Source organism: Chionomys nivalis, chromosome 1 (genome assembly GCF_950005125.1).
Source record: "Chionomys nivalis chromosome 1, mChiNiv1.1, whole genome shotgun sequence".
Lineage (NCBI taxonomy): Eukaryota > Metazoa > Chordata > Mammalia > Rodentia > Cricetidae > Chionomys > Chionomys nivalis.
In genome coordinates, this window is record NC_080086.1 from 111,876,052 (window position 1) to 111,888,358 (window position 12,307).

Sequence of the window (12,307 nt, forward strand, 5' to 3'; positions counted from 1 at the left end):
GGGTGTTCAAGTCCTTGTGTTGTAAGATCATTGGGTTCTGGTGTTTTCATGTTGTTTTTCAGATTGTTGGGTGAATTCTTGCCTTGGCGTCTGCCCATCTCCTCTTACCGATGCTATCTATTGGGTTTGATTTAATTGTAGCGGGGCAATCTGTTCTCAGTGCAGGCTTCACTGTTTCTTGCCCGCACTATCCTGTATCCAGTGCCTCCGCCACCCGGGCCTGCCTGCCGGTGCCTCCGCCGCCCGGAACTGTCTGTGCGCCGGTGTTTCCGCCGCCTAGGCCTGCCTGCCGGTGCCTCCGCCACCTGGGCCTGCCTGCGCGCCGGTGCTTCCGCCGCCTAGGCCTGCCTGCCGGGCCTGACTGTCGGTGCCTCCGCCACCCGGGCCTGCCTGCACGCCGGTGCCTCTGCCGCCCGGACTTGCCTGCGTGCTGGTGCCTCCGCCGCCCGGGCCTGTCTGTGCGCCGGTGCTTCCGCTGCCTAGGCCTGCCTGCCGGGCCTGACTGCCGGTGCCTCCGCCACCCGGGCCTGCCTGCACGCCGGTGCCTCTGCCGCCAGGACTTGCCTGCGTGCTCCGCCGGCCGGAACTCCAAATTGTATTCTTTTAAACACTGCTTGGCCCATTATATCTAGCCTCTTCTCGGCTAACTCTCGCACCTGGACTAGCCCATTTCTAATAATGTGTGTAGCACCCCAAGGTGCGCTTACCGGGAAGATTCTAGCCTACGTCCATCCTGGGTCGGAGCTTCATCGCATCTGCCCCAGAGAAGAGAGCTATAGAGTCTGAGCTCACTTCCTCTTCCTCCCAGCTTTCTGTTCTGTTTACTCCACCCACCTATGTTCTAACCTATGAGGGCCAAGCAGTTTCTTTATTTTTTAACCAATAACCTTCCTCCATCATTATCTGTAAGGAGAAAGATTAAATTTATAATGCAGTTTGGGATTATTCTGGTTTAGGAAAGGGCCATGCCTTATTCTTTGTATGGGTGCTGGGGATCAGACTCAGCTCCTCAAGCTTGCACACTTTGAGATTCCATCTGACACCTATAAGAATTGCCAAGATCAAAAATCACTGATGACAACTTATGTTGGAGAGGATGTGGGGTAAAGGGAACACTTCTGCATTGATGGTGGGAATGCAAACTGGTACAGACCCTTTGGATTTCAGTATGGCGATTTCTCAGAAAATTAGGAAACAGCCTACTTCAAGACCCAGCAATACCACTTTTGGGTATATACCCAAAGGACACTCAGTTGTACCAAAAGGACATGTGCTCAGCTATGTTCATAGCAGCACTGTTTGTCATATCCAGAACCTGGAAACAACTTAAATGCCCTTCATCTGAGGAATGGATAAGGAAAATGTGTTAAATTTACACAATGGAGTACTACACAGCAGAAAAAAATGACATCTTGAAATTTGAGGGCAAATGGATGGATCTAGAAAATATCATATTGTGTGAGGTAACCCAGACCCAGAAAGACAAATATCATATGTACTCACTCATAAGTGACTTTTAGACATAAAGCAAAAAAGAAAACCTGCCTAAAATTACAATCCCAGAAAACCTAGACAACAAAGAGGACCCTAAGAGAGACACACATGGATCTAATCTACATGGGAAGTAGAAAAAGACAAGATATCCTGAGAATTGGGAGCATGGGGACCATGGGAGTTTGTAGAAGGGGAGGGAGAGGAAGTAAGTGGAACAGAAAAAAAAAGCTCAATGAAACAATAATATATATAAAATAAATTTAACAGAATTTTAAAAATTATTTGTGCTGTAAAAGGAAATTTTCTTGTTTAATGACCATCCCATCACCACACACACACACACACACACACACACACACACACACCAGGCTAAGAATTCAAATCATTCTTTTTGTTCCCTTTGGTGTAGGTATGGGCCTTGGGCACTAGCCTGGTCCTCACTCCAGTCCCCTCACTTAATAAGTGAGGGCAGACTGTAGCTGTGAGCAGTTGCCGTAAAGCATGAGCTGTGCATTCCAGTGCTCTGCAAACTAATGCTGCAGTCATAGTTTTTAGTGTTGAATAATTCTGAATTCAGCAAAATTGGAGTTAAAATTATATGCATGTAAGGTGCATGAATCCCCAAATATACAGAGAGAGGGACATTCCTATAATGAGACAAGTTAACGTATTTATTACATCTTTTTGTTAACTATTGATCCCTCCAAATTTTATTGGTGGTAAGAGCACTAGAAATCTATTTTTACCATGTGTTGCCCAGGCCGACCCGGAGCTGTGACTTCCCTGCCTCAGCTTCTTGAGTGTGGTAATTACAGGTGTGGGCCACTGCATCAGTCATATCTGTTGTTTTGTATCCTTTGATCAACACCTCCCACTTCTTTCTATATTTTCCAACTTCCTTCTCTATTTCCTTTAAACTCTTTTAAAGTTGTCTTATGACTGTGGGTGTTTTGCCTGCATACATGTCTATGCACCGTGTGAGTGCTTAGTGGCCTTGGAGACAAGAGAAGGCCATTAGGTCCCTTGGAACTAGAATTACGGAAGGTCATGAGACACCATGTGGGTTCTGGGAACCAGTCCAAGGTCCTCTGCATGAGGATGAACTGCTCTTAACCACTGACCACCTCTCCAGTCTTCGACTTTCTCTCTCTCTCTCTCTCTCTCTCTCTCTCTCTCTCTCTCTCTCTCTCTCTCTCTCTCTTTGGTTTTCTTTTTTTCCCCAAGGCAGGGTTTCTCTGTAGCTTTGGAGCCTGTCCTGGAACTAGCTCTTGTAGACCAGGCTGGTCTCGAACTCACAGAGATCCACCTGCCTCTGCCTCCCGAGTGCTGGGATTAAAGGCGTGCGCCACCACCGCCCGACTCTTTTTGGTTTTCTAAGACAAGGTTTCTCTATATAACAGTACTGGCAGTCCTGGAACTTACATTGTAAACCAAGTTGGCCTTGAACTCACAGAGGTCCGTCTGCTTTTGGCTCTTTAGTGCTGGGATCAAAGGCATGCACCATCACAGCCTGGCTTAACTTCTTTTCTCTACAACATTTTTTTTTTAAATTACATTCTATGTATGTATGTATGTATGTATGTATGTATGTATGTACGTATGTATTCTGTGTGTGTGTGTTGAAGTGGGAGCTGCGGGGTTGCATCCCCGGCTGCCCGCACGACTAGCTTATGCCCCGAAATAATTACACAGAAACTGTATTCTTTTAAACACTGCTTGGCCCATTTCTATTTATGTGTGTAGCACCCCAAGGTGTGCTTACCAGGAAGATTTTAGCCTACGTCCATCCTGGGTCGGAGCTTTATTGCGTCTGTCGGGGAGAGGGGAGCATGGCATCTGCGCCAGAGAGCAGAGCTGTCGAGTCTGAGCTCACTTCCTCTTCCTCCCAGCATTTTATTCTGTCTACTCCACCCACCTAAGGGATAGCCTATCAAATGGGCCAAGGCAGTTTGTTTATTGACAAATGACCTTCCTCCATCATTTCCCCTTTTTCTGTTTAAACAAAAAAAAGGAAGGCTTTAACTTTAACATAGCAAAATTACATATAACAAAACAGTTATTAAGTAAAAATTACAATATTTACATCTATTTTATCTTTATCATAACTAAGGAAAACTATAACTATCTATCTATTATTTAACTCCATTAAAGACTCCAGAAGAATACAATATTACCTAAGCAAACAAAAAGTAAGCAACTTCTAAACTCTAGAAATGACAGAGACATCTCGCTGCCTGGACAGTCACCCAAAGTTCCTCTGTACCGTTGGGGCATCCATCTTTAGCCTTTAGGCCCATAGTATCCAGCAGACTTTTTTATGAAGCAGGAAATTTTAAAGGCAGTTTAGTCACTATCTGCTGTGTCCTACAGAATGTCTCGCAGATTCTTTTATAAATCAGGAACCCCGAAAGATCATCTCACCTTTAGGCAAGTTTAGCAGTCCTCTCTCGGCGGGTTCTTTGTGTCCAGTTTATACAATAGTCCAGGCAAGAGCAGTTTTTTGCCCAAATGGCTATCAAACTCCATAAGGATCCTCTTCGATGCCCATCTTCCTCTTAAAGTAGATTGGTGTTGCCAGAAGCAGAGTGTCTTATTGTCATGAAAAGTCTTAAGTTATTAAAACATTAAATAGCATATTTCATAGTCTTTGAAAGATATGAAGAATGTCTATCTAAAATATATCTATGTACATCTAGAAAATCTAACATGACTACAAACTTGACTATTATAGGTGATTATCCATTAACAACCTATATACATTACATTTTTAAGTGAACTACATAATCACAATACCTTAATCAAGAGCAGAAATACATATACATATAACAAAATTGACCTTAAAATCCATACCAATGCAAATTATTCATACCTATATCATATCCCCCTTTAAATGTAAAAGAACATTTATAAACAATATTTGGGAATATGGGCGCAGTTTGCTCCCCTCTCCCCGACAGACGCAATAAAGCTCCAACCCAGGATGGACGTAGGCTAAAATTTTCCCAGTAAGCACACCTTGGGGTGCTACACACATAAATAGAAATGGGCCAAGCAGTGTTTAAAAGAATACAGTTTGTGTGTCGTTATTTTGGGGCATAAGCTAGCCAGGCAGCCATGAGCCGGGCTGTGGGAAGAGGCCCACAGCTCCTACTACATGTGTGTGTAGGGGGGGGGGCTGTGTACATGCCATGCCATGTAAGTGGAAGTCAGAGAACAAGTTGCTGCAGTAGGTTCTCCCCGATTGGTCCTGGAGGATAGACTCAGGTCTTCCGTCTTGGTGGCAGGTACTTTCACCTTCTCAGCCATCTCACCTGGCCCTGTTTTTTAACTTCCTCAGGAATCTCTATACTTTTCCCCACAGTGGCAGTGTCAATCTTCTTTCCTATCAACAGTCACACGAGAGTACCTTTTCTTCCACATTCTTGCTAGCACCTTCCAGTCCCCCAGCTTCCTCTCTTTGTAACAGTTGTGCTCACTGGCATGAGGTGGTTTCGCTCTGTTTTTTATAGTAGACTTGGGATAGATTAGTTGGAATGATAATTTTCAAATCTTTAAAAATGTAGCTGCACTTATTTTTTGTAAGTATTTACTAACATTTATTTTTCAAGGCTGGGGTAGAGCTCAGGTCTTTGCACACGTTAGATAATCACTCAATCACGGAACCACATCCCCAGTCTAGACAATGGCCTTACTATTTTGTGTTCTTTTTCTTTTTTTTTTCTCTAGGCAGTGGTGCCTTTATGCCCAGACTAGGGAAGCAGCGGCAGGCGGATCTCTGAGTTCAAGGTCAACCTGGTCTATGGAGGGAGTTCCAGGACAGCCAGGGCTGTTACACAGAGAAATCCTGTCTCAAAAAACAAAAAACCAAACCAAACCAAAACAAACCAAAACAAACAAAAAGCAAAAAGAAAAACAAAAACAAAAAAATGAACTAAATTTATTTTTTAGAGAATTTCACACTCTTACCCCCTACCTTCTTCATTTTCCCTTCTACCTCTTTCTTCCCACCCCATATTCTCCATGAAGTTCTTTTCACTTTCATGTCTATTCACTTTGTTTTGTGATCCACTGTGTTTAACCAGGACCATCTGTGTGACCATGGATTTGGAGCCATCTGTTGAAGTGTGGGGAAGGCTCCCCATGGGCTAGATGACTGAGGACATCAAACTGTTTCTATAAAGGGCCAGATGCTATCTGGTGTAATGACCCATAGACAATATGTAAACAAGTCAGCATGACTCTATGCCAAAAACCTTTGTTTATTAAAAGGCTGAAGCCTGGATATAGCAAGTGGGCCACAGTTCTTTGACCTTTGCATAAAGACTCCAGAATGACTGAGTAGGTATCTGATCTATGCGTTGGTGTGCAGTATGTGTGTCATCTGTACTTGTTTGGCCATGTATGACCACAACTTGGTTCTTTGCTCTAGAATCCCCATAGATGAAGCCCCAACCACATCACAGCTATGATCATAGCACAGATAAGGACTCCGAAGGACACAATCATTCCTTAGTGAGAGGGTTGAACTGGATCAGCAATGATCTGTGGAAGCAAGACCATGACTATGGTGGAACACTTTTCTAGACTTCATGAGAACTTATGCTTTATTTCCCAAATCACCAGGAGAAAAGCCTTAAAAATATCTCATTAGGTCTGTTCTATAGGGAAAACCCAGTTCTGCTACTTTAACTGGAGCAAAAGCCAATGACTGGGTAAATCATAGGACCTGGGGAAAACCTACTATTGTTGTTTGGCTAAATGACATGCTATCAAACTGCCTTCTTAAAGGTTTTTGTTTGTACCCACAGACTAGCACAGCTTTTATTTTTGGTCAGAGAAGCTTTATTCTGCTGTGGTAGAAGTTAATGTACAGATTCAAAACTTTCCAAACTGCTGAGAATAAGTGCTTATTTAGTACTCAGCCCTAAATGGGACATCTAGATCACCTCCCCTCAAAGAACAGGGAACATTGCATAAAAGGGGTAGAAAGAGATCTGGATGGTGGTGGCACACACCTTTAGTCCCAGCACTCGGGAGACAGTGGTAGGTGGATCTCTGTGAGTTCGAGGCCAGTATGGTCTACAGAGTGAGTTCTCAGACAGCCAGGGCTACACAGAGAAACCCTGTCTCAAGGAAAGGGGTTGTGATACTGGTAGTGGAAAGAAAGTAAGAGCTGGAAGATGTGGAGGAGTGCTGTGTGGTGTCGTCTTCTGAACATGCATGGCCCTTGTCCTCACTAACCCACTGCTGTTATGGCCACCTGCACAAGACTGAGCCAAGATCATCACTATTCTAAGGCATCACTAATTGAACTCAGTGTGTTTTTAACTAATACGCGAAACAATCCCACACCAGTTAGGATTTAAAGGAGTATTTATTTTGGGAGGTAAAACTCACAAAACACCAACTGTCAAGGAAGGAGCCTAGTCGCTGGAGCAGGAGCTGGGACCAAGTGCTGAAACCAAGAGAGTGGGCCGCTCTTTTTTAAAGGTAAATAGACCACGCCCCAGTGGGCTGGTATTTCAGCAGCTATTGGCTGAAGGAGCAGAAGGCGCTCCCGCAGCACAGTGGGCTTATACTTCAGCGGCTATTAGCTGAAGGAGCAGAAGGTCCTCCCGCAGCATAAACAGAAAAATAAAAAGGAGAAGACATGAAGGGGACTGTCTTGGGGGATCCTGAGGAAAGTGGGCAGTGAGAGTTGGGTTGTATATGAGCAAGATACATTGTCTACATAGGTGAAATCTTTGAAGAATAAGTAAAAGTGATAATATCTTAAAATCTCCTTAAATGTGAATGACTATCCATGTCAATAGGCAGGTTTTAACTTCCTGGATGCTGAGAAGTGAAAAACTTTGAGGCTATGTGTGAGTTCTGTAGGAGCGGAGGTATGATCGATTAGTTATGTCTGCTATAGGCACCAGAAGAGGAAGCGTGGTATGTCTGTTAAGCATTTATGTTCCTGTAACAATATGATCTCCAGCATGTAGCTTAGACAAGGCATGATAGTATGCCCAGATAGTCCTCTGGAAACATTCTGCACATTAAAAAAACACACCATATAGCCAGCTGACACCAAAGTGTGACCTGTAATTTTATAAATCCTAACACATCTACTTGTATGTAAGAGATAGGTCCTGAATCTCTGCTTATGGTAGACACACACAAGAAGTAACTAGCCATGGGGGGGGGGAGAAATCAAACCTATGGCTCTTTCTGTTTTTCCCACAAGTTAGGCTCAAAGCAAAGATACTAACACATTTCTTGCCAAGTTTGACAGCTGTTTATTGAATACTCATTATGCCAGTCAAAGATTGCTTCCTGTCCTCCAACAAAAGAAATTATAGCACTTTTTCATGGGTAAGAGGTAGCATAAACTAGGAAAAGAACAGGAGCAGAGTAAGTGGTTAGGGGGGAGCGGTGGGAAAAAGGAAGGAGAAGAGGCAGACACATGGGAGTCCTAAGCCCAGATAAATGGTGATTGGGCAGAGGCACAGAGGCGGGGGCAGGGAGAGGCTGCTAGAATTTCTGGGAGAATGAATTCCTAGCAGAGGAGATGAATTTATCTGAGATCTGATTGGGTGGGATCACAAAAATCCAGAAAACACAGATGTTGAGTTTGACTTTGATCTCTAAGTAGCAGTGTTCTTTGCGTCCCCTTGAGGCATCCAGAGACATGAGTACTTTCTTTCTTAGAAATGAGTACTGAGGAAGTGGGGTCATTGCTATGGTAGAGCTGACAATGTGGCTTTTGTGCTTTGGACAGGTTTTGTGGGAAAAATATGAAAGCTTTGGGTTGGAAATGCCACTGAATCCCAGAAACAGAGCTGATAGGTAACTTAGACAGTTGAGGCCTAGTTTCTGGGGTTCAGGGGAGGAACAAAGTTTCATCAGGAGCAGAGGCTTTTTGTAGATATTGTGACTAAGTGTGTGTGTGTGTGTGTGTGTGTGTGTGTGCTGGTTATACTGGGGTTGAAGAAGCCGCTGTGATCATTACTGTCTAAGAGGTCAACACAACTTTCATGGCACCTCCTTCCCTGGGACAGGCGCTTTGGAATAAGGTTACTAGCTGGAGGAAAGGGGCTACTCAAATCCTTTAGGGCCCAGAAGTTTATGTTAGTGTGATTGTTTCATGCTCCAGTTCTGTGATAGAATGTTTATTCTATGATGTTACTCGCTGTGTACTTATTGCCTTGACTTCCCTATAATGACAAATTGTAAACTGAGCATGAGAAACTCAGATGTGATAACTAAATAGCTTTAGACTCTAAACAACAGGCCCCGTTGTATCTTTTAGAGTGTTCCAGAGAGAATTCTCCTACAGGTTGTGCAGAGAGATAAGGAAGGATTCCAGCAACCACAGAGTTGAAATCATCCAGGCTGAACCTTGAGTCTGCTAGGGAAGAGTAGGGAGACACGTGCAAAAGCCATTTCAAAATCAGCTGGAGGAATGTGAGGGGTGTATGAACCATGGCCAAAATTCCCAGCAAGGTCAAGAGGGGGAGGAAGTCAGGCAAACTTGAGAAAAGGAACCAGGAAGAACGATACTTTTTTTCATTTTTTTTTTTTTGAGACAGGGTTTCTCTGTGTAGCCCTGGCACTCCCTCTATAGACCAGGTTGGCCTCAAACTCACAGAGATCCTCCTGCCTCTACCTCCCTTGTGCTGGGATTAAAGGTGTGAACCCCACTGCTGGGCTGAAAAGTCCCATCTTAAGCTGTGAGTTTTCACAATGACAGACTTGTCAGTAAAATCATGAAACATATACTTGGAAGACAAGATGGCTGATCTATCTTCCAGTCTAGTGCCCAAATCCCACAGTGGTGACCCTAGCTGGAGAGAGTTTCTAGAACTTGTTCAGTAAGTTCCTCCCTCTGAAGTAGGAATAACTATTTATTTTTGTATGAGTCGTAGGAGAAAGAGGAAGGCTTAGTGAGAAAAAAGGAGTGGAAAGTTAGCTATAGGAAGGCAATCCGAGTCTTCAGTAACTGATGTAAGGGGTCCAGCCTGAGGAATGTGACTTTAATGTTGCTGGTCATATGTGCTTTGTTTTATCTGGCTTGCTCTAAAAGGGGACATGGATAAAAGGGTGAGATGAACAGGGAATCCACCAGCAGTCTTTGAGGAGTGCTGGTGGCTGTCTCTAAAAGCTGTGTGGGCAGAGAGAGAACATCTGTAGCAACACTGCCACTGCCCTTGCTTTTACTGCAGGTAGAGAGCCTTCCGGAGGGTGCTTTGGATTTCAGGGTTCACTTTCCTTGGTTTCCCTTCCTGAATCACCTCCATCTCTGCCATGCGTCGGGTTACCTGCAACAATAGGCATGGTCAGCTTCGGGGACTGGGCTTCTGGGGAGCTGGTGTCAGGAGAGAGAGCAAGGATGAGGATGCAGAGAAGGGTTGGTGGGTACCCATGCCTTCAGACAGTAATTATCCTCTGGTGTTCCATAATTTCTATGGAATCATTGGTTACCTGGTTTGCATGTGTGTCTATATGTGTATATATGTTTCTGTCATGCATGTGAGAGTTGTCTGAGAGAGGTGGTGACATTGGGATGTCTTCTTTCATAATGTTTTGAGGTAGGGTTTCTCATTGAATTAGTACTTCACCGATTTAGATAGATTCTCTGAGCCTCCACCATGTACAAACATGCATGCATACCCATCCAGCCCTACATACATGTGCCTAGACACATGCATACCACACACAAATACATGAAAAAAACCACCTACCCTAAGATCCATCCCCACACATAGTGAGCTTGGGAGACCCAATATGTTTGTATAAAGATGAGGGGCATAGGGAAAGGCTGAGAGGGGCTCAGCCTGGGTAGGGGTTCCAGATGACTCAGCTGCCTCACCTCTTCCAGTAGCTCTGTGATGGGTCCTATTTTGTTTGTAAACACATCTGTCAGGGTCTGGATGAAGGCAGAACCTTTCTCATCATGTCTATAGGAGAGGTAACCTGCAAAAATCAGAGAACTGAGTTTGGAGAAGTCTTTAGAGCGGAGGGGACCCTGGGAGAGGGTGCTTTCCTGAAGGAGAAGTTCAGGGGTCAGGCATGCTGGTTGTGGGTCGTGGGAGGGGCGGCACAAGCTTCCCTGGGCCAGCTGCAACCTCATACCCTCTACCGTGGAGTAGATGTGGAGAGAATCCGTATAGGTTGGGATGGTTTGGGGTTTGCTCTTCATGACCACAGCAACCTGCTCTCCACCCATTTCTTCACCAGGGTCTCTGTGCTCTAAAACCAAGGGGGAAATGAAGGGAAAGTCAGGGAGAAAAGTGGGACAGAGAGAAGGTTGTAGAGCAATCTGGTTACATGCTGGGTTCAGCCGGGGTCCTGAGTCTGGGACCAACTTGGATGAAAACAGACCCTGGGCTGGAGAGATGACTCAGTGGTTAAGAGCATTTATTGCTCTTGCAGAAGATCAAAAAATCAATTTTCAGGGCCCATGTAGCTCCAGCTCCAGGGAACTGCACCCTTTTCTGGCCTCCTTAGTTACCTACAGTCACCCATGTACATACTTACACACACACACACCTAAAAATAAAATAAATCTTAAAAGTACATGGACTCAGCTGGGCATGATGATGCATGCCTATAATCTCAGCACTTGGAAAACCAAGGCAGAAATATCATAAATTTGAAGGTAGCCTGGATTACATAATGAGTTCCAGGCTAGCCTGGGATACATAGTGAGACTTTGTCTGAATACCCTTTCACCAAAGGACAAGGATGTGGTATCCCAGTCCTCACCTCCTCTGCAGGCCTGAATGATGTACACTTTCGGCTTGCCTCTCAGGGCCTTGCAGTTCTTGTTGTTCAAGGCATCAAAAAGGTCCTCCAGTCTCACCATCCTCCCATCTTCTCCCTTGAGGAGGCCTTCCTCGCCATGCGCCATGAGCACCACGAAGGCACAGCTGACGGGCTCTTCCCTATCATCTATGGTCTCCTGAAATTTTTCCAACTCTTCCAGGAATTGCTTGGAGGAAGAGGAATGAGCAGGCTCAGATAGGTGCCATGAAACCTACCTTTCTGGTCCTACCCCCCTTTTTTTCTGCCCGGGAGCTGGCAATTCAGTACCTCAGCAGTGGGATCTGACTTCATGGTGCTTTCAAATTTTAGGTGATGGAACATGCGACTCAGTGCATCCATGTCTTCCTCAGAACCCTCCCGAGCTTTGGTGACACATAGTGTCAGAGCCAGGCGGTCACCCGTCATATCATATCTTTCCTAGAGCAGAGAGACATAGGAAGAAGACAAAAACAGTGCAACGAAGCCTAAGGTTAGGGTTGGCAACTAAAACAAAAGATACCCGTGTCACTCAAACTTCACTTCCAAGGTTGTCTTTGTGGTACTGGGAATTAAACCCAAGGCCTTACCTCTACTAGACCCATGCTCTAACACATAGCCGTATCCCTGACACTCAGATAAAAAGCCAGTAAGTATGGGTGCATCTATCCAAGCATGGAAATCGCACTGGTGATTCCATACCCGTGAACATGTTAGTGGATTATTGCACACATAAAAGAGAACATGAAGTTGGGGGGGACATGTTGGGGTAAATATGATGGGAGTTGGGGGAGGAATAGGGGTGAATATGATCATGTTTCATTCTATAACGTATGAAATTCTCAAATAATAAAAATACAAACAACAACAACAAACAAAATAAATATTTAGTGTAAACATTTCCCAAATATTTCAGGTATGTGCTTAGACAACAAAACCATTTGTTACTGATATGGAATTCAAATTCACCTGAGTACCTCCTATTTGCATTTCCTAAGTATGACAACTCAGCCTTGAGTCTAAATTC

At 44.5% G+C, this 12,307-nt stretch overlaps 1 protein-coding gene across 1 annotated transcript; it reads right to left on the reverse strand.

The window, feature by feature from the left end:
* Positions 1 to 9,692: 9,692 nt before the first annotated feature.
* Casp14 (caspase 14) lies at positions 9,693 to 11,885 on the reverse strand. The gene is made up of 6 exons (XM_057782274.1): positions 11,871 to 11,885; positions 11,572 to 11,721; positions 11,245 to 11,470; positions 10,612 to 10,728; positions 10,349 to 10,452; positions 9,693 to 9,797 (listed from the first exon to the last, which is right to left on the reverse strand). Exons 1-6 carry the CDS (start codon positions 11,883 to 11,885, stop codon positions 9,693 to 9,695), a joined length of 717 nt encoding a protein of 238 aa, XP_057638257.1.
* Between the last annotated feature and the right edge of the window lie 422 nt (positions 11,886 to 12,307).